General features: G+C 50.3%; 1 protein-coding gene across 3 annotated transcripts in view; it reads left to right on the forward strand.

The window, feature by feature from the left end:
* Positions 1 to 1,627: 1,627 nt before the first annotated feature.
* Positions 1,628 to 22,628, forward strand: part of LONRF3 (LON peptidase N-terminal domain and ring finger 3) — a 56,206-nt gene continuing 35,205 nt past the window's right edge. For all 3 annotated transcript variants that reach the window (XR_014521735.1, XM_083486395.1, XM_083486396.1), the window contains exons 1-3: positions 1,628 to 3,876; positions 17,126 to 17,244; positions 18,591 to 18,713. Coding sequence is in view for 2 of the 3 variants with exons in the window: in XM_083486395.1 (XP_083342521.1) it covers positions 3,021 to 3,876; positions 17,126 to 17,244; positions 18,591 to 18,713 (1,098 nt within the window). In the remaining variant the exon portion in view is untranslated. The remainder of the gene's footprint in view (positions 3,877 to 17,125; positions 17,245 to 18,590; positions 18,714 to 22,628) is intronic.

Here is a 22,628-nt window from a genome sequence, read left to right on the forward strand (position 1 = left end):
ATGCCATATTTTCGTACAACTGCATGGTATAAAGAGAGAGGCATGCTGAAATGCTAGTGAATTTTCATGAGAACTTGTTTTTTACCCCCCCCAAAAAATTGCAAACTAATGTAGAGAACTGAAACTCAAGATTTAATTTATGTAGCCCCTCCGCTTTCATCTCCAGCTACTATTTTTTTCATTGTGAGCAGTTAAGCAATTGCCTATTATATAATAGCTGCTGAGCAAAGCAGCTGTTCAATAGAGGAACAGATTCCCACAGGAGGTAGTGGACTCCCCTTTCTTGGAGGTTCTTAAGCAGACAGGGGCGCCGACTTATAAAAAATATTGGGGGGGCCCATACCGGGGTCCTGCCCCGGGAAGTTTTCTAAATTTTAGATGAAAATTAGTGAGTTTTAAAGTTTTTTAAAAGTATTTTAGAGTCACGCTGGGTCGCCCCCCACGCGCTGCCCTTCCGTCGCGCGCTCCCTGGCGGCAGGATTGCAGTGGTGCTTTTGCATGCAAGAACCGGCCTGCCCTCCCCAGGCTTCACGCCGGGAGGCAGCCACCCCTCCTACCAACGTCACCTTAGCCGAACCCAGAAAAAAAGCCCCACTCCGGCGGCGGGAACTCCCGTCCCCTCCATTCTCCCCTCACCCCGGTCCCTCGCCGGCGACGAATATGCCGTTCCTCGGCCCCGCGGCTCCATTCCTTTCTAAAGTCCCGCCGCTGGGGGTCTTCCTCTGACTGACCGACCTGCCCGCCCCTTCTCAGGAGCTCCCGGTCACTTTGGGAGGCGCGCGCCGGAGTCCCCTGCACGGTTTTTGGCAAGGTGCCTAATAATTTTCTTAAATTATTGGGGGGCCAGAGCCCCCCAAAACGAATTTTTGAGGGGGCTCGGGCCCCCTCAGGCCCCATGGAGTCGGCGCCTATGTAAGCAGATGTTGAGTGGCCATCTGTCATGTGTGCATAGGCGCCGACTCCATGGGGCCTGAGGGGGCCCGAGCCCCCTCAAAAATTCGTTTGGGGGGCTCTGCCCCCCCAATAATATCGGGCGCCCCTCCAGCAGAGCGCCACCGCCGCCCCTCCCCCAGCCCAAAATGCACAGGGTCGGGCTGCATGCCTCCTGCCCTCCCTCCCGAGCAAAAGCTCCACCCAATTTCCTTCGGAGCTGATTAATAGGCGCAGCACGCTCTCCCCTATTCGCTCACGAGGAGGCGGCGCCACTTTATCTGCATATTCATGAGCTTATTTATTATTCATGAGCTTTCGCGGGCTCCCCCAATGTTTTTTATAAGTCAGCGCCTCTGCATGTGTGATCTAGTTGAGATTGCTGCATTACAGGAGATTGGACCAGGGGACCCTTGGGGTCCCCTCCAACGCTGCTATTCTCCCATCATTGCTTAAGTCTCCTCCTCCCCTGGGTCTTCCCCAGGCAATCTGAGACTCGGTTGCAGTGCCTGTCTTTGCTCCTTCCTCTTCATACCTTCAAGGGTTTTTGGAGACCAGGAGGTAGGGGGGTTGCGGCAGGAGAGGGAGACACCCATGGCTCCTCACCAGCCTGACTCCTCTCTGCCTCTTGGCCTCCCTCCACCCCCCGCTTCAACCTCTGATTCTGGACTTCTCTCTACCACAGACTCTCCTGGCACTGAGCTGTGGCTCTTCCCCAAGTACCACCACATCCTGCCTCCATTTTATCATCATCTGAGCCCTCCCTTTCGGCAAGCCTAGTTGAGCTGTGAGCCGTGCTGAGCCACAAACACTTAACAAGTCTATTATAGGGAGATGTGTAAAAGTTGTTCATGCCCCCCCCTTTTTTTATTCTGAGAGCTTATTTACAAACTGAGAAAGTCTGACCCCCTTTTTCACTCATCTTTTCATAATTGCATTATCAGTTTTTCTTCCTGGCTCTTGCTTTGATGGCCACCTGTTGCTATTTTCAATACCCTTCATCGTAAGTGTGATTCCCACTGTGAGAGGCAATTGGCCACTTGATCTCTGAATGAAGATATGCTTGTAGCAGTGACACATTTTTGCTGTTTGTTTTGAAAGCTAAACCTTAGTCACTTTAAATGTGCCTCTCCCAGCTATTTGAGGCACAATTCACCAAACTGTATCTCTGCAGACAAAATTACATTAAATGGATCAACTGCGATGCAAAGCCAATGTGTATACTGTAAACACACCAAAGCACACTTAAGGATAAGTTGAGGAGTTCACTGTAATGTGATGCACTTGCAGTGGGGAAGCCTAGCTGCCTATCAACTGGCTAAGCTGGTGTGCTCAGGGGATGAAGCTACTGGAATGTTTGCAGACCTGCTTCTGTAAGGGAAGGGAATGTTGTCAGTTTCGGGAATGAAAGCATGCAGGTCCCCAAGGACAGAAGGACCACCTGAGAGAGTTTGATGCAGCTTACTCCTAGGTAAACTAAACTGGATGCATAGGTTTGCAGTTCTGCTAATCCAAATAAGACGAGCCTGCTGGATCAGGCGAATGGCCCATCTAGTCCAGCATCCTGTTATCATGGTGCCCAACCAGGTCCCTTTGGAAAGCCCCAAAGCAAGACCTGAATGTCCAGTCCGAGTTTCTGTGCGCATGAGTAGCTGACCTATACGAATCAGCATGTGCACAAACATTTGAACACACGCAGAGACACCTCACCGTGTACAGTGCAACGTGTGGACACAGTGCATTTCTTTCGTATGGGGCTTCCGTGGATGGTATCTTGGGGAGCTCTTGTTAGAAAGGAACGGCAGGCTGAATCCTGCCCCTGTTTACCCACCCGAGTTGTGGGGTTGCTTCGGCGAGCTAACTGAAACGAGGAGGTGAACCCAAACTCCAAGCGCTTCCCTCGTCCTGCAACTCGCTCGCAGCAACAACACATTATAAAACTGCCTGGGTTTTGTAACCATCCCGCACGCCGCTGCCCAATGAGCGGCTGCAGCGGGAGGTGGGCGGGGTGGAGAGAAGGAAAGCGAGGCAGACAATCACATTGGCCTTTTGATTTTTACATAAGTATTTTGCATAGATGAGGTACTTTCATGAGGGGCGTGTCAGGGGAGGGAAGCCGGCAGAATGGAGGGGCTGGCGCTTCCACAGAAACAGACGGGCAGCAGCAACAGCGCGGTGTAGACGCTGCCTCTGCCTCCTCCAGCTTGTCGCGCTCCGCGGCGCCACTTGAGCAGCGCGCCCGCCCTCCCGAGCAGAAGCCACCCACCGCCTCCGCTCAAGCAGCCCGCTCAGTCATGGGCTCCCCGCAGCGGCAGGAGGAGCAAAAGCTACCAGCTCCAAGCTTAGCTGCCGAGGCTCTCCAGGCGAGCGGTTCAGAGCGCTCTTCTTCCTCGGCTTCCGTCGCCCTCTCTGCGTCCTCGCGGCCGCCAGAGACCACGATGCGCCCGCCCGAGTGGCAGGGGATGCTCCAGAGGGCAGAACGGTGGCTGGCGCAGAGCGGGCAGCTCCCCGAAGTCCTTCAGCTCTGTCAGCTGGCGTCGGACAACACTCGGCTGCTGCGCGCGGAGCAAATGGGCGAGCTGGTGGATTGCATGGCGCGCAGCATCCGATTGAAAAGCAGCTCGGCGCCGGTACGTGAATGGCAGGTCTTCGGCTGCCACAAATGCCAAGGTTTCCTCTACGAGCCTGTCTCGTTGCTCTGCGGCCACACTTGTTGCAAAAAGTGCCTGGAGAAGGAAATGGGCCAGGCGGCAGGATGCAGCATCTGTCCAGAGGGCAGGGGCGCTCCGCCCCGGCTCCGGATAAATGTCGTCCTCAGCAACCTGTTGGCCAAATGCTTTCCTGAAAGAGTGAAGGCGTCGCAGCTCCGGTGTGAAGGGAATCTCTTATATAAGGAGAAGAATTTTCAGGCTGCCCTTCAGAAGTACAACGAAGCAATCCGATTAGGTAAGTTACCTTGCGATGCGCTCCGTAGGTGAGGTGGGCAGTGGATTACTCAGCGCCACCTTTTCTTTTCTTTTCTCTCCTCTCTCTTCCTCTCGCTTAACGAGGGACCTGTGGGGTTGTATTTCTGCTAGCCTGTTCACGCGTGAGCAGTGGCGTAGCGTGGGTTGTCAGCACCCGGGGCAAGGCAAGTAATTTGCGCCCCCTAACCCGTGGATTTGCGCCCCCTAACCCGTGGATTTGCGCCCCCTAACCCTAACCCCCAGATGTTGCGCCCGGTGCGGCCGGCCCTCCCTGCACCCCCCCCCACGCTACGCCACTGCGCGTGAGCGTAGAACGCGTTATTCCCTTCCTTTCTTGCTGACTCGCAAATGAGCGTGTGAGTTTCCTCGTTTTGTTGGGGGAAAGTGGTATTCTTGACGGGGTAGGGGGGTGGGGTTGAAACTTTTCTCCGTGTTTTTATCTATCTGGTGACTCGTGCACATGTGCAAGCTACCACAGGAAGTTTCCGTTTCCTAGAAATAAATACGCACGTGTGAACCAGCTCCTTGTCACTCCTTTGACGTTTCCCGTTCTCCTTTCAACTTCTTAAACTTTTCTGAGGGACACAGAGGTGAGATGGCCAGCTGCTGTTATTTGTTAAACTGGCCCTGCTCTCCGGCCCTGTCTTGTATCCTGACAGGCAGAAATTCAACTGGTACAGCTCTTGGCAATATGTAGAGCTGCTGCTGGGGGGTGGGTGGGTGGGTGGGTGGGTGCGGGTGTAAAGGTATAGCAGCATATCAGTAAAAAAGAAGAAGCCAGCAACCTTATACAGAAGATGTGCACCGATTGTTATGAATCTGAGTTTATTGTACTCCAATCGCAGCTTGTTTTGACAGATTTAGTATTGGTGTTGGGTCACTATTGTGAGTGCCTAAACAAGGGCTCTGTTTGCCGTGTATGTTATCCAGGGCAGATCAGTGTAACTGCTTGTGCATAGTGTGGTACCTGGTGAGAGTGCGCATTCATGCAACCAATGTACCCCACATCTACACCTGCCATGTAAGAAAGCTTTTCTTGCCTGTTGGCAGGATGGAATAGAAGGTAAATGCAAACATGATAAATTACGGCTTAGTAACACTGATTCAGACCTTCAAGGTAGTCTTATCACCACTATGCTTCTGGCCGCCTCTCATCTTTGTATAAAGCCAAAGTGTATTAAAAGAACGACAGGTGTGTTTCCTCTGGGATGCTGACGGTATCAATTAATGTGATGGGTTTCAACCGGAATGTCTTGGTCAGCTTATACTGCCGGCCACGAAATACAGTGGTACCTCGGGTTACATACGCTTCAGGTTACAGACTCCGCTAACCCAGACAACCTCGGGTTAAGAACTTTGCTTCAGGATCAGAACAGAAATCGTGCTCCAGCAATGCGGCAGCAGCAGGAGGCCCCATTAGCTAAAGTGGTGCTTCAGGTTAAGAACAGTTTCAGGTTAAGAACGGACCTCCGGAACAGATTAAGTACTTAACCCGAGGTACCACTGTAGAAGGGTACCCACCCCGTTCCGAGGGGTGTAGCCTGCAAGGTCTTTAAAAGGTTCGGCGTGACTAAAATGTACATATGCTGATTTATATGAAGAGCTACAAATATCGATCTGTAAGCTGCGCGGTGCTTTGCAGCATGCTGAGCTGCCCTATGAACAAAGTTGTTGTTGTTGTCGTTGTTGTTGTCGTCGTCGTTTTTTTTTTTTAAAAAAGCTTTTTTAAAAGTAGAGGAAATGACAGGAGATCACGTAAGTTCCTGGACCACGCACACGATTAGCAACACCCCCTAACTAGCATCTAGCCCAGGAGCGGAAAGGGCAATGAACCCTGGATGTGTCTTGTCCACCAGGCAAACCCTCACCTTTGCATCCTCACCAAAGTCTTGTCGATTCCGTCCGAAGTGAAAGTAGGTCAGGAGAACAGTATGTTGCATAAGCTTAGTAGCCCGGTCTTAATTCCCTGCCCCCTTCCTATGGAATGGTTGTGTAACGAAGCACAGGTCGCGTTTTCCAAAGCATCCCACTGGCGGTCTGATCATATTTAGTTAAATTGCCAATGACTCACTGCTGTGGTCTCTTGCTCACTGGAATTAGATTTTATTTCTAGATATGAACAGTGGCTTTTTGTCTGCAAAGGATTCCCCCCCCCCCCGCCGCCGCCGCCGCCCCACGCATTTCTCTTTAAAGCAGCATGCAAGTTAGGATTAATAGACACTGTTGAATTGAGTGAAATGCCTTTTTAAGAAAGTATTGATTGTGCCAAATCGAAGGGGTCAGTGTCAGTGATTTCAGAAATTGTGGAAGCTTTTCCATAAAGAATCTTGATTTACCTTTTCTGTAGCAAGAGGCTTGACACATGAATCCTGCTGGCTTTTTTTAAAATCCTTTTTCTTTTGGCAAACTATTGCATAACTTCCAGAGTGGTAGCTGTGTTAAGTATTTTGCAGCCAGAGAGAGAGAGAGAGAGAGAGAGATCAGAGGTTCTTTGTGGCACCTTTTAAAGATGAAAGGAAAACTCTTGGGATGCCATGAAGTTTTTGTTGTGTTTAGAAAAAAAATGTTGAGCCATAGAGCATCACCTGTAGTGAAAATCATAATATCATATAATCAAATCATGCAGCCATACCATGTAACCATAATATCAAGCAATCGTTCATACAGCCATAAATCATAATAATTTTATTATTTATACCCCGCCCATCTGGTTGGGTTTCCTCAGCCACTCTGGGCTGAATATTAAAAACAATACAGCATTAGACATCATCACAATATCATACAGGCATAATATCATACAGTCATAATTTGACCGTGCATTTGACATGAGTGTTTTAGCTCAGTACAGTGGTGCCTCTGGTTATGTACTTAATTTGTTTCAGAGGTCCCTTCTTAACCTGAAACTGTTCTTAACCTGAAGCACCATGCGATGGTCACCTCCAGGCTTGACTACTGTAATTCGCTCTACGCGGGGCTGCCCTTGAAGCTGTCCCAGAAACTCCAGCAGGTGCAGAATGCTGCAGCGAGGCTCCTCACAGGGTCTCTGCCATGGGAGCATATTCACCCAGTGCTTTTCCAGCTGCACTGGCTCCTGGTGGAGTACAGGGTCAGATTTAAGGTGCTGGTTTTGACTTTTAAAGCCCTTCACGGCTTAGGACCCTCGTACCTACGGGACCGCCTCTCCTGGTATGCCCCACAGAGGACCTTAAGGTCCACATATAGCAACACCCTAGAGGTCTCGGGCCCTAAGGAAGTTAGATTAGCCTCAACCAGAGCCAGGGCCTTCTCAACACTGGCCCCGGCCTGGTGGAATGCTCTGTCTCTTGAAACCAGGGCCCTCGGGATCTGATTTCTTTCCGCAGGGCCTGTAAGACAGAGTTGTTCCACCTGGCCTTTGGCTCAGAATCAGTTTGATTCCCTCCCCCTCTTTCTTTTTCCTTTCTCCTATGAAGAGATTGCTCCCGAATTGTTTTAATGTTGTATCTTAATCTTTTAAATTGTATTTTAATCAACTTGTTTTTATTATTGGTTGTTAGCCGCCCTGAGCCCGGTCTTGGCTAGGGAGGGCGGGGTATAAATAAATTATTATTATTATTATTATTATTATTATTATTATTATTATTATTATTATTATTATTATTACTGGACGAGGGAGCTGATGTTTATCCACAGACAGTTCTTCCAGGTCATGTGGCCAGCATGACTAAGCCGCTTCTGACGAAACCAGAGCAGCGCACGGAAACGCCATTTACCTTCCCGCCAGACCGGTACCTATTTATCTACTGGCACTTTGACGTGCTTTCGAACTGCTAGGTTGGCAGGAGCAGGGACCGAGCAATGGGAGCTCACCCCGTTGCGGGGATTCGAACCGCTGACCTACTGAGCGGAAGCCCTGGGCTCTGTGGTTTAGACCATAGCGCCACCCACGCTTAGGCCTCATCAATCCTAAATCTGGCCCTGATTAGCATAGTCAACGATGAGCTAAAAGAACCAGTAGCTTAGATGTACCTACTAGGCAACTGCCTTCATTTCAGGGGGTTGGACTAGATGACCCTTGGGGTCCCTTCCAACTCTACAATTCTATGCAGTTTAAGTAGTTCTGTCCCTATAATTCCCAAAAGAAAAGCTTCTGGGTTTTCTTATTCTTGTATGCTACTACAGCGACAAGAATGTTACTCGCCCTCAAAATGGAAAGATGCAGAAATCCCATCAAAGGAAGAATGGATACAAAAATGTACGGAGTATGCAGAAATGGTGAAATTTACCGGAAAAATAAGAAATCAAGATAACAACAACAACAACAACAACAACAATAATAATAAATTTTATTTATATCCCGCCCTCCCCAGCCGAAGCTGGGCTCAGGGTGGCTAACAACAATCAAAATAGCTCAACATTCTAAAACATTCATAAAATTAATTAAATCAAATTAAAATCAAATTAATGGCAACCATCAAGCAAAATTTTGTGCAGATTGCCCGAGGAGGGGGTCAGGCTGCGCCCTGACAAAAGGCCTGGTGGAACAGCTCTGTCTTGCAGGCCCTGCGGAAGGATGTCAGGTCCCGTAGGGCCCTAGTCTCTTGTGACAGAGCGTTCCACCAGATTGGAGCCGCGGCCGAGAAGGCCCTGGCTCTAGTTGAGGCCAGCCTAACCTCTCTGAGGCCTGGGATCTTTAGGGTGTTTTTATTTGTGTTATGTAGTGTAGTTTCACCCTGGGCCAACAGGGGGATACTGTATATAGTTTTCACTCAGGTCTGTAGATAGTTTTCACTCAGGTCCGCGTCTGTTATTTTAGGCGGGAACTCTGGGCTGTTGTGGTTACAATGTTGACAGCCGGCTGCCTATAAATACAGGCCGGCTGAGCTGTTCGCAGTCAGTTCTATTCCAGCTTACCATAATAAAGAGCTACTTGAAGAAATCGCTGTGCCGGCTGCTATGTCAACCCACGACTTAACACTGGCGAGGAGGGTGGGATGGATGGACATCAGAGCACAGCCAGATGCGGCCAGCCTCTGAACTGAGCTGAATCACTGAGCTGAATCACAGAGCGAAATCACTGAGCGAAATCACTGGGCAGAACCAATTCAGAGCTGACTGTTCTGGCTAGAGCACTGTGTTCCATCCATCGCCCTTCACGCCGGCATCGGAATCATGGCCTCACTTGTGCCTCTACCGCCGTTTGCGCCAGCCTCTGAATCATGGGACTCCTACCTCGCTCGGTTCGACTGCTACCTCCAAGCCAACGAGCTGACAGAAGTATCACAGGAGCGGAAGCGGGGCCTATTCCTCAGCCTCTGTGGGCCTGAGGTGTTTGAGACGGCCCAAGCGTTGGTTGCGCCTGAAGCAGTCCAGGCAACACCATGGGACACGATCCAAGAGAAGCTCCGCAACCACTACGCACCAAAGCCGTCCAAGATTGCTGCCCGCCATGCGTTCTACCACCGGAACCAGGCAGAGGGGGAGTCAATCAACAACTACACCACCGCCCTGCGACAGGATGCAATACACTGTGAGTTCCGAGACTTAGACGATGCCCTGATGGATCGAATCGTCTGCGGGGTCCGGGACATCCATCTGCAACGGCGCCTCCTAGCCAAGCCAGACCTCACGCTACAGAAAGCCATTGAGGAGGCTGTGGCCTCAGAAGCTGCTGAACGCTCCGCCCAGGAGATCCGCAAGTCCAGCAGCCCGCGTCTTGCTAGGGAGCCAGTTCCGGTGCAGCATGAAGAAGCCAGCAGTGAGGAGGCATCCTCCAGTGAAGACGATGACGTGCACCAGACAAAGCGGGAGCGCAGGAAGTTCCAACAGAAGTCCAAGGGCCAACCGGAATGTGCTGGCTGCGGAGGCAACCATTCCCGTGCCAAGTGTCGATTCAGAGACGCCATCTGTAGGAAGTGTTCCAGGAGGGGCCACATCGCTAAGGTCTGCCGATCGGCTCCGTCTGACACCCCCCCTTCATCGACTCGCAAGTCCAAGTCTTCACTCCAGTCTGCCAAGGAAAGTTGTTTCGCTCTCACCAACTGCCGCTGCCCGTCTGGAACCACGATTGGCAAAACCGACTCGCCTACGAGACGCAAGCTGAACGTCACGGTGCTCATTGAAGGAGCTCCATGTGACATGGAGATCGACACCGGGTCTGCCCTGTCCATCGTGTCATGGAGCACCATCAAAAGACTGGTACCCAGAGTGTCCAAAAGGCAACTCGACTCTCACCGCGTACACCTGAGAGACTACCAGGGAAACGACATTCCCGTGGTAGGCGTTGGCCGGTTCCGGATCGCCTTCAAGGATTTTTCGGGCCTGCTCCGGTTGGTGGTGGTCGAAGGTCAGCGGCCAAGCCTCCTAGGGCTAGACTGGTTTGATGCCCTCGGCCTGGAAGTCACCGGCATCAACTGCATCTCTAACGCAGAGACTGAGGGTCTGGTCAAAGACTTTGCCGAGGTTTTTGACGGCACCTTGGGCCAATATACAGGTACGCCCATCTCCTTTAGCCTTGATCCACAAGTCGCCCCCATCAAGCTAAAGCCACGCCGGGTTCCCTTTGCTCTCAAGGCTAAGGTGGACGAACAACTGGACAAACTGATCGCCCAAGGAGTTTTGGAGCCGGTTGACCACGCAAAGTGGGAAACCCCCATCGTCACGCCTGTCAAGCCAGATGGGTCGGTGAGAATCTGCGCTGACTACAAGTGCACGATCAACAAGGCACTTCAGCAGCACGCTTATCCGGTTCCTGTTGTCCAACACCTGTTGCATTCCCTGGGTGAGGGTAAGGTCTTCGCTAAGCTGGACCTTGCCCAAGCCTATCAACAACTGCCAGTTGATGATGCCACTGCTGAAGCCCAGACGATCGTCACCCACCGGGGGGCTTTCCGTTGCCGCCGGTTGCAGTTCGGGGTGAGTGTGGCTCCTGGCATCTTCCAAAGCCTTATGGAGCGTCTCCTGCAAGGGCTTCCGGGCGTGGTACCATATTTTGATGACGTCTTGGTGTCTGCAGACTCACACCAGCAGCTGTTCGAGCGCCTCCGTGCCGTGCTGACCAGGTTCCAGGAGGCCGGGCTCAAGGTAAAGAGGGAGAAGTGCCAGATCGCCGTTCCACAGGTAGAGTTCCTGGGCTATCTTATCGATGCCTCCGGTCTTCATCCAACCACATCCAAGATCCGCGCTATCCAGCAGGCCCCCACCCCAAAGAACAAAACGGAGTTGCAGGCATTCCTGGGGCTGCTGAACTTTTATAACATGTTCCTGCCCCACAAAGCCACAGTGGCTGAGCCTCTTCACCGACTCCTTAGCACTAAGACGCCTTGGGCCTGGGGTCATCGGGAGACGGCGGCCTTCAACGCGGTCAAGGCTCTCCTTTCTTCAGACAGTGTGCTGGTACAGTACAGTGAATCCAGGCGGCTGGTCCTTGCCTGCGACGCCTCACCTTTTGGCATCGGTGCTGTCCTTAGTCACCGTTTTCCAGATGGAAGAGAAGCACCGCTTGCCTACTTTTCCAGGACACTATCTCCGACGGAACGGAATTACAGCCAGCTCGACAAGGAGGCATTGGCACTTGTGGCTGGAGTGAAGAGGTTCCATGAATACCTCTATGGCAGGACTTTTGACCTCATCACTGACCACAAGCCACTCCTGGGCCTCCTCGCCGGTGATCGTCCAACTCCACCGGTCCTCTCACCACGCATGCTGCGATGGACTGTTTTCCTGGCTGCCTACCACTACCGGCTCATCCATCGCCCGGGGAAATCGATGGGCCATGCCGACGCCCTCAGCCGTTGCCCTCTTCCAGCATTTGTGGAAGACCCGGCTCCAGCTTCATCGCTCCTTCTGATTGAGGATCTTCCGGCAGCGCCTGTATCGGCTGCCACTGTGGCCTCCGCATCTGCCCAGGATCGCACCATCAGCCGGGTGCTCAACTGGGTGTGGAGGGGGTGGCCACAAGGGCCTTTTGCATCGGAGTTCCAGCCCTTCGCAACCAGACAACATGAACTCTCAGCTCATCGCGGCTGCCTGCTGTGGGGAGACCGCGTCGTGATTCCCCAGGGACTCCGTCAGCGCGTCCTGGAGGCTCTGCACGTTGGCCACCCGGGAATTGTCAAAATGAAGGCGTTGGCTCGGTGCCAATATGGACGATGCCATCACTGCCTGGGTGTCCGCCTGTCAAGCGTGCCAGGAGTCGAGGCCTGCACCACCGGCAGCTAAGGGACACACCTGGGAGACGCCAAAGACACCCTGGTCGAGGGTACACATCGATCTGGCTGGCCCCTTTCACGGCCGGACCTTTATGGTAGTGGTGGACGCCTATTCCAAATGGCTGGAGGTCGCCCTGATGCCCTCCACCACTACCGAAGCTGTCATCCGGGTGCTGCGAGGCCTGTTTGCAACGCATGGGTGTCCTGATGTCCTTGTCTCTGACAACGGACCGCAGTTCACGTCAGGCATGTTTGAGCGGTATCTTTTGGGACTGGGCCTCCGCCATGCCCTAACGGCACCCTTTCATCCATCCAGCAACGGGCAAGCGGAAAGAATGGTGCGCTCGACAAAAGAGGCACTGGCGCGCCTGGACCGGGGAGACTGGCATGAGCGGGTCGCCGAATACTTGTTCGTGCAACACATCACCCCTCATGCGGCCACAGGGAGGAGTCCTGCTGAACTGCTTATGGGCCGCCGCCTCAGGTCACCGCTCGACCGGCTACACCCAGACTTTGCCGTGGCTGAACCCCCAGGCTGTGCCAACGCACCACGGTCATTTGTCCCAGGAAACCAGGTCTTTGCCCGGAACTATGTGGGGGACATCCCTTGGGTGCCAGCCACAGTAGTGGGAGTCACTGGACCTCGCTCGTACCAGGTGGCACTCGAAGACGGACGCTTGTGGCGACGGCACATAGACCAGCTTAGGCGCAGGGTTGGGGACTTGGACACTACCGAGGTGCCCCCAACTGCGCTTGCGGCTCCAGAAGAGACACGTACAGATGGCGAGGCCCCACCTACACCTCCCTCGCAAGCTGCCAGCGTGGAGCCGAACCAAGCCGTTTCAGAACAGACTCAGACCACTCCACTTGCGGAGGCTCCACCCACAGCAGCGGATCCAGGGGAGTTGGTTCCAACGCTACCTAGGGTCGCACCACAGCCTCAGCGAGAACTGTGTGGCCCTCCGGACTTGGCTACCAGTCCCCGGCGGTCTGGCAGAGTTTCCAAGCGCCCAACTTATTTAAAGGACTATGTTGTTGGACAGGTATCACTGTTGGTCTAAGTATGGGAAATGTAACCGATATGCTTTTGTGCTTAATTGAACCATTACGCGTAGTGCTGTATATAAGGAAACCATTACGATTGTAACTAACGCCTTATCTCGGTGGGGAGGGGTGTTATGTAGTGTAGTTTCACCCTGGGCCAACAGGGGGATACTGTATATAGTTTTCACTCAGGTCTGTAGATAGTTTTCACTCAGGTCCGCGTCTGTTATTTTAGGCGGGAACTCTGGGCTGTTGTGGTTACAATGTTGACAGCCGGCTGCCTATAAATACAGGCCGGCTGAGCTGTTCGCAGTCAGTTCTATTCCAGCTTACCATAATAAAGAGCTACTTGAAGAAATCGCTGTGCCGGCTGCTATGTCAACCCACGACTTAACAATTTGCAGACCGTAAATTTCTCTGTGGGACATACCAGGAGAGGCGGTCCCGTAGGTACGAGGGTCCTAGGCCGTATAGGGCTTTAAAGGTTAAAACCAGCACCTTAAACCTGATCCTGTACTCCACCGGGAGCCAGTGCAGCTGGTACAGCACCGGATGGATATGATCTCGCAGCGAAGACCCCGTAAGGAGTCTCGCCGCGGCATTCTGCACCCGCTGGAGTTTCTGGGTCAGTCTCAAGGGCAGCCCCACGTAGAGCGAGTTACAATAATCCAGTCTGGAGGTGACCGTCGCGTGGATCACAGTGGCTAGGTCAGGGCGAGAGAGATAAGGAGCCAACTGCTTAGCTTGGCGGAGATGAAAAAATGCCGCCTTTGTTATAGCTGTAATCTGCGCCTCCATAGAGAGGGAGGTATCAAAGATTACACCCAAACTCTTCACGGATGATGCTGGCACTAATTGCACCCCCGCAAGAGACGGGAGTTGCCCCCTCAATCCCATATCGCTCCGTCCCAGCCAGAGGACCTCTGTCTTCGAAGGATTTAACTTCAACCGGCTCCCACGTAACCATCCAGCCACAGCTTCCAGACATCTGGTCAGTGTATCTGGGGCCGAGTCAGGATGGCCATCCATCATGAGGCACCGGGACATCACTGCTGCGGCTTCACCATGGGGGTTGAGGAAGGCCGCTCCCTCCTGTAGGCACACTCCTCCAGGCCTAGGGGGCGGGGCCCACACTCGCCACCGCTACTGTTTTAAGGACACTGGTGTTGCCGCGGCAAATGTTTAAAATGTTTTTATATATTTTAAAATGTTTTATAGGGGTTTTTACTTTTTACTTTGTTGTACCACCGTGAACGGTGGTTTTTATTGATGTATTTCTATTTTGTTCCGTTTTATGTTGGTTTGGGGTTAGCTATTGAGTGGGGTGGGGATTTGTTGTGTTGGTACAATTGTTTTTGATTTGATTTGTTTTCTATTCTGTAAATGGAGGTTGGTTTGAGGCTTGGGATTGCTACCGTAGTGGGGCGAGGGAGGTATGGCGGTGGGGGCAGATGTCATAGGCGAAGGGGATCGAGATATGGATATGCTCGTACCCCTTCCAATCTGCGCCCCATCCCGAGGGACGAAGGTAGGGTGAGCAAGGATTACTCACCTCCGTCACTGGTGTTGTGCAATGCCAGGTCTATAGGCAAAAAAACCGCCACCCTGCGAGACTTCTTCACCTCGCAGGGGGTTGACCTGGCTTGTGTGATGGAGACCTGGGTGCGCGAAGGGGAAACTGTTACCTTACAAGAGATGGCGCCCCCGGGTTTCTCCGTCCTCCACCAGTCGCGGACTGTGGGCCGGGGGGGAGGGGTGGCATTATTAATCCGAGAAGACTGTTCTTTCAGGGCTCTACCATCGCCATCGATCCCCGGCATTGAATGTGTTGGCCAAGTGTGGGGCTCCGAGGATAGCTTGGCTGTCTGGCTGGTGTAGCGGCCACCTAGAGCACCAGCAGCCACCCTGTCAGGCCTGCTGGAGGCGGTGGCCGGCTGGGCCTTGGAGTTCCCCAACCTATTGGTACTGGGGGACTTCAACATCCATGCTGATGCCACTCCCTCCTCACAGGCTCTGGACCTGGTGTCTTCCATGGCGACACTAGGGCTCTCCCAGTTTGTTTCGGGCCCCACACATCAAGCAGGCCACACGCTGGATTTGATCTTTGGCGCCGGTATAGATGTGATCATGTCTCCCTCGATGAAGGTGCCATGGTCTGATCACTACGCACTGAAAGCCAGGATTGATTTTCCACCCCCACCCTGCTTAGGTGGCGAGCCAATTTGGGCTCGCCCGCGGAGGCTGATGGACCCTAATAGATTCCGTCAGGCCTTGCGGGACCTTGCTCCCCCTGGCGACTCATTGACTGAGCTTGTTGAGGGCTGGAATATCCAGCTCCTGGCAGCCATCAATGAGATCGCACCTAGGTGCCCTCTGCGACCCTGCAGAAACCGGGCTCCCTGGTTTACCGAGGAGCTTCGGAAAATGAAGCGGGACCTCAGACGGCTAGAGCGAGTATGGCGGGGTGCCCGTGACGGAGCTTCAAGAACATCTTATAGGGTTTTTATGAAAACCTACGAGATGGCAGTGAAGGCCGCTAAGAAGTCCTACTTCTCGGCCTCCATTGCCTCCGCTAGCTCTCGCCCGGCGCAATTATTTAGTATAATTAGGTCTTTAACGTCCCTCGAAGGACAGCCAAATTTAAATAACAATTCGACACACAGCTGCGAGGCATTTGCGAGCTCTTTTGCGGAGAAGGTCCTGTTGCTCCGCCATGACCTCCCTGCCAATTTGGATACAATGAAGGAACTGGAGGCCCCTCGACTGTCCTCGGGTCCAGTATTGGACCACTTTGACCGGATATCCCCAGCCGATGTGGACAGACTCCTCCAAGCTGGAAAGCCCACCACTTGTCCTCTTGACCCGTGCCCGTCCTGGCTGATTAGAGCATGTCCAGACGAGGTGCGGCCCCCCCTGGGTGATATCATCAATTTGTCCCTTGGCACTGGGATATTCCCAGGGGAACTGAAGGAGGCAGTGGTGCGTCCGCTCTTAAAGAAAACATCATTAGATCCTTTAGATCTATCCAATTACCGCCCGGTTTCGAATCTTCCATTCCTGGGTAAGGTGATTGAGAGAGCGGTTGCTGAACAGCTTGGTAGGTTTCTGGATGAAACATCTGCTCTCGACCCATTCCAGTCCGGCTTCCGCGCTGGCCATGGGACCGAGACGGCTCTGGTCGCATTCTAAAAGAATGCAAATGGTTCATTAAATATTTACAGATAAATTGCAAACAGATAAAGAACATTGGCGGGATTCTTGTAATAACCTGCAGTTTCATAAGAGTACATATTTAAAGTAGATGAATAAATGAGCAAATTAAGTTAATTTGGATATGTGGAAGATATTAAAAATAAATTCAAGGAACCCCAGAAAGGGGGAAGGAAGTCAAGTTTTGAAATGTTAAAATGATTGTAAAATTAGTGAAATGTATAAACCTGAAAAGCATAAATAATAATAATAAAACAACTCTATGATTCTACATTTTATGTGGATGGTGCTGTTTCAGTTGCATTAGCAGCAGCGCCTGCCTCTGAACATTGCAAACAGAGGGAGGGGAGCACTGTTCAGACAACTGGTTCCTGTCACTCTTATGTAAAGTTTATATTGCACAGAACACACTATGAAAAACACTGTTTTAAAAATCAGGAATTTCATGTTTTAAACGTCACTGTCTGCTAAGGTAGCCTTTTTTGATCCACCCTTTTGTAGAAATAACAGAACCTTCATTTCCTCCCCATTGATTTATAGAAACTGTGTGATCTTATAGCTTTGTCATCACCTGTGTTTATGAAACTCCTGAAGAGCTTGTGTAAGACAAACATGATGGCTCTTCTAACACCAGTTCCTGAGAGCTCCAGTTAATTTAAAACTTAAATAATGGATGTTTCCAAGACGTACCAGAGACGAAGTGATTATGAAGGATACTGTATACATCAGAAGTGCCTATAGTTCTTGTTAATACTTGTACTGAGTCAATGTTTCCATTACTTCCAGAGCCCAGTGATCATTTGTCATACAGCAACCGGTCCCAGGTTAACTCACTTTTGAACTGTTGGGAAGAAGCTCTGAAAGATGCAGAAATGGCCTGTAGTCTCCAGCCATCGTGGATAAAGGTGAGTGCCGGTTTCAGATTCACATCTTTTTTATTTAACTGAGCAAATTGTCACTGTCCGTGTCAAAGTGGAAATGAATGTCTCTGATTTATGGCCAATTGGCAATTCCTCAAACAGGCCAGCAGATTGTGCGCAGTTAAATTTGTGATGGGAAATATGCAGTGGTAACTGCTGAGATATAAAGGAGGTCTGAGCTTGCAAATAACTCCATGCAAGTTACTAGTCCACAAACATTTTGGTAAAGGTAAAGGGAGCCCTGACCATTAGGTCCAGTCGTGGCTGACTCTGGGGTTGCGGTGCTCATCTCGCTTTATTGGCCAAGGGAGCCGGCGTACAGCTTCCGGGTCATGTGGCCAGCATGACTAAGCCGCTTCTGGCGAACCAGAGCAGCGCACGGAAACGCCATTTACCTTCCTGCTGGAGCGGTACCTATTTATCTACTTGCACTTTGACGTGCTTTCGAACTGCTAGGTTGACAGGAGCAGGGATCGAGCAACGGGAGCTCACCCCGTTGCGGGGATTCAAACCGCCGACCTTCTGATCGGCAAGTCCTAGGCTCTGCGGTTTAACCCACAGCGCCACCCGCGTCCCCCAACGTTTTGGTAGTTTCTGGCAAATTGGTGGTCTGAAAGAAAAAATCAAGTTATCAGCTACATTTACAAAATATTCTTCCTTGCCTAGCCACTTGGAGGCAATTTTGCTCACTACAGATGTCCTAGTATGGCAGCGGTGAGGAATCTGAGGCTCATGGGCAAATGCAGCTCATTAGATATCTTTGTCTGTCTGTCAGGACTCTCCATAGGCTACACTTCCTCTTCCTAGCCCTCACACTCCTTGAGTGGTTTTGCCTGGCTGAAATTTGTCCTTGATCTCTGATAATGCTTTGTGTATGCATAATTTTGCCTCAGGCCTTGCCCACCACTGTCATGTGGCCTCCAGAAGACTCCTCAGAAGGAATGTGGCCCTCAGTAAGAAAATGTTTATCGGCTTTTGTGGTATAACAGGGCTGGTGCACTTGCCGCCTTCAAGATGCTGGTGCACAAACTATAGGTCTTCTCTGCTGTATCCCCGGAAGCACAGGAAGGGCTGTAGCTGGGTGGCAGAGCTTTTGCTTCACATGCAGAAGGTTCCAAGTTCAATTCCCAGAGACTCCAGGTACAGCCAAGAGAGACTCCCTCTCTGGAACTCTGGAGAGCCCTTGCCAGTCAGTGTAAACAATACTAAACTTGATGAACTAAACAATGGTCTGACTCTGTACAAGGCAATTTCATGTGTTTTTACTGCATATGTTTAAGTTGTTAGGTGAGCCTAGGAAAAGGCAGTGATGACTCCCTTCCTTCTTGCAGGGTCACTTACGGAAGGGACAAGCCCTTGTTAAACTTGGGAAAACAGAAGAAGCTTTTCAGGCCTTTTTATTCTGCCTTGCCTTGGATTCTGGGAACAAAATGGCCAAATCAGAAGCTCAAAGGGTGAGTCTTATGTATCTTTTTATCTGATGTCCACATCCCTAACCGTAGCACCATATCCTATTTTAAGAAAGAAGCCAACCTGTAGCTTACCAGTTTATCAGTTTATGGGATGTGGTTGTGCTTCATTATGCTATTGTCTGGGTGAACCTTATATAAGTTATTTTGGAGCAGGGAACTGTCACCATCTTGTTGCCATATGAAGCTGCCAAGCACATCGGTGGTGCTATGATGGAGAGGTCACACCGAGTCCTTCGCAGTGCACATGACAGGCAGGCAAAATAGCAAATCAGATGTTTGTTCAGCCATCAGTCTTGCCCCTTTTGCACCATGCTCACTTTTTAAAATGTAGGGTGTTCACTTCAACTTTGATCCCCACCACTTCATCAATAATACTTTTAAAAACTGCTTCGGGGATTGGTGGTGAAGTTGGCATGGATCTTTGTGACTTTGCAAGTTCACCTTACTTGTAACCGTATCCTGGTTGCCCTACATGACTCCACCTTTCCCCCATCAGCTCCTTCTTCAAAACCCACCTTTCCCTTAGAAGTACTTAGCATAACCCCATAGTTCTCATGCCTCACATCTATTGCCCATGGGTTTCTAAAGTAATTGCATATTGTTCCCGTGTCTGCCCTCTGCATCCATCTCCCTAATGGCACTGTATAAATAAAAAACAGCCATAATCATGATTTTTAGTCCACTTTTTGTCAGCTGTCATATTAAACCTCTAAGCCAAGTCATGTCATCATGTTGTAAGATTTAAAAAGGGGTAGAGATAGCTTAATTATGGTGATGTTGGTGCCATCAAATGCACACAGTTTTCCTCCCTGGGATGAACTTTGAAAAACCAGTTGCACAAGGTTTTTGGCATGATTCAGGCTGAACTGGGGAAAGCTGGCTGTGGGGAGGAAGGCTGCCAGTTGGCTAGTGACTCTGATGTCACCAACCCGCCACTTCTTCTTTTCTTCTTGGCAGCCCCTGGAGCAATTTTGCAACTGGTTTTAAAATTAACTTCCTTTTCTTGGTAAGGTGAAATACATACATACATATATATATATATATATATATATATATATATATATATATATACCGTATATATATGCCAACTTTTGTATCTTGGCATGTCCCTTTCCCCCTGCCTTCCTGACAAACCATTGCCTTATGTGCTGTCATTGTGCCATGTGCTGTTTTTGTACTGGTGTGTCTCATTTCAGTGCTGTTCCTCAGCACAACGCTGCAATGAACTGATAACGTTCATTTTCCAAAGTTGCATTGGTGACAGGGCATTGTGTGAAGGAGGCTGCATCTAATGATAAAAGTAGCCTTTGGGTGAATTGGATGACAGTCCTCAGAGCACAGCACAGTGAACTTGTCTGATTCTTCACTAAGGCTGTTTGGGCAGTTGTGACACTCTTCTTTCAGAAGTGCTCGGACTGAACCCATCCTAGCTGAGCTCATCCTAGCTGGTTGCTTAGTTTATAATTGCCATCAGCCTAAGGAGTGGGTTGTGTTCAGTGAGCATGATAAAGTTCAGGGAAGCAACCTGACCTCCCTTCTACCTTGGAATTCCGGTGTGGAGACTGGGAAAAGTCTCTGTTCCATATTCAATGCCTGTTTATTACAGTATATACCTTTGCTCGCAAGGGCTCTTTAAGTCACCTCCTTCTCCAGTGTAAATAACTAGAGGCTCTGGCAGGATTTGCTGCTTGAGTATCTTGAACAATTGGCATTCAGAAAAATGAGCTGCAGGTAGGGGAGGTAGGGGTGTGGAGCCTATGATATGGTCAGACTCCCATCAACTATGACCATTGGCTGTGCTGGCTGGGGAGAGGCATCTGGAGGGGCACAAGTTCCCCAGCCCTGAAATAAAGTGTGGGGAGGAGGTTAAAGAGCCCTTTGGCTTGGGTCTTAGGTAATATGGAAGCAAATAAGTTTCTGGCCCTCTAGCCCTTGCTCAATTCAGAATATTGCCTCCGGGTTTCACAAATACTGTTTGTTCAGGAATATAGGGGAAAGGAGTTGGGAGACATCTCAGCCAAGAGAAACCCGTACTGCCCTGTGACTTGGTCACACCACACAGTGTGCAATTCAAGCTGGGAGGGTTGCAGCAAACTGCACTGGGCCCATGCAATGCAATATTGATGCCAATGGTTGGCGTTAGCTTCTTAGTCTCGTGAGATGAGAATGCAAAACTGCAGGTAGGGGATAAATGGCCCTCCAGGTGTTGCTGGACTCTAGCTTGGATAGTGGTCAAGGTTGATGGGAGTTGTAGTCCTTACAACTTCTGGAGGAACTGGGATCCCTATCCCTGATGTAGAGGGCGGAAAAAAGGGATTGCCTCTAAGAAACAAAAACGTAGGAAGCAACCTCATACCAGATCAGAGTATTTGTCTGTCTAGCCCAGTGTTTCCCAAACTTGGTTCTTAAGCTGTTGTTTTTGGACTACAATTCCCATCATCCCTGATCACTGGCCTTGCTAGCTAGGGATGATGGGGGTTGTAGTCCAAAAACAGTTGGGGACCCAAGTTTGGGAAACCCTGATCTAGCCCAATGTTGTCTATGCAGACCAGCAGCTGCTCTTTGGGCAAAGGAATCTTCCTGTTGCTACCTGATCCTTTTGACTGGAGAGGGAAGGGGCTAATGATTATTATCCAAAGGAGCCCAGGGCAGCAAATGTACAAGCAATAAAATATATTTAAAAGAATTCCATTACAGGTGTAGACTTTGAAAGCTCCCTACTTAAAAGTCTTATTGAAAGAGGGGATGGCTTCTGGTAGCTGCCAAAAAGGCAACAGAAGCAAGCCTTGGATTATTTTAGGAGCCCAGGAAATAAAGCAGCAGAATTTTCCAGCCTCTGATTTTATTTTTATGCTGAGATAGCTTGCAGTTAATAGTTTTCAGATGAATCAGCATTCTTTTGATGCTGGCACTTAACCAGTGGTTTTCACATCTTTGTGAATCTGTTGGCTCTCTCTCTCTCTCTCTCTGAATGTATGATGATCCCATTTTGGAATGTAAAAGCACACAGCAAATCTTGCTTTGGTGCAGAGGATTAAACTTGATGCATACCTCTGTTGGATTTCATTCAGAGATGGGATGCACAGGCTTGGCCCATCCTGTTGAACCTTGGGTTTAGATTCCTGCCCACTTCGTGTAGCTTTGAACTATGTTCTAATGCTTATCCCAAGAGACAGGGAATGTGCTCTAGCTTAACCCACCCCACAATGTGGTTGTGTAGATAAAAGTAGGATAACCCCAGGTATGCTCGCCTCTTCCCTTTGAAAGACAGGTAGGATGCAGGTGTTTAAATTTTTAATGGTGTGGGTAGAACACAAGTCAAATCTGCCCTGCCCTGTGGTCAAACCCAGATGACTGAAAATTGTTTTGTTGTTTGTTTTGTTAGGAGTCTTCTGTCTATTAAACAGGAAGTGTATGACTATCAACCTGTTGGCATTGACAAGATGAGTTTGCATTGCAGCAGCCTTTTGTGTGTGTGCTTTTCATAGCTTAACTGTTCCGCAGGGAAGCTTAAAGAGCACTTCTCTCCTGAATACCCCAAGCCTCAACATCTGTTGCTAGCTTACACTAAATAAGATCCTTGTCCCAGATACCCTTGTATTGATGGCCATGACTGACAATGGCTCTCTGGAGCCCCTGTAGAGCTTTTCCATCACCTGCTGCCACATCCGCTTCACACATTTAAAGCATATTTCATGCTCAAGAATTATAGGAACTGCGGTTTGTTAAGGGTGCTGGGAATCGTACCTCTGTGAGAGGGAAACTACAGTTCCCTGGATTCTTTAGGGCAAGCCATGTGCTTTAAATGTGTGTTAAATCAAATGTGCATTGAATTTATAGTGTGGATGTGGCCTAGTCCTCAGAAGTGGAAATGCCAGGAATTGAACGCAAGACTTT

Source organism: Podarcis liolepis, assembly GCF_965112155.1.
Source record: "Podarcis liolepis genome assembly, chromosome: Z".
Taxonomy (NCBI): domain Eukaryota; kingdom Metazoa; phylum Chordata; class Lepidosauria; order Squamata; family Lacertidae; genus Podarcis; species Podarcis liolepis.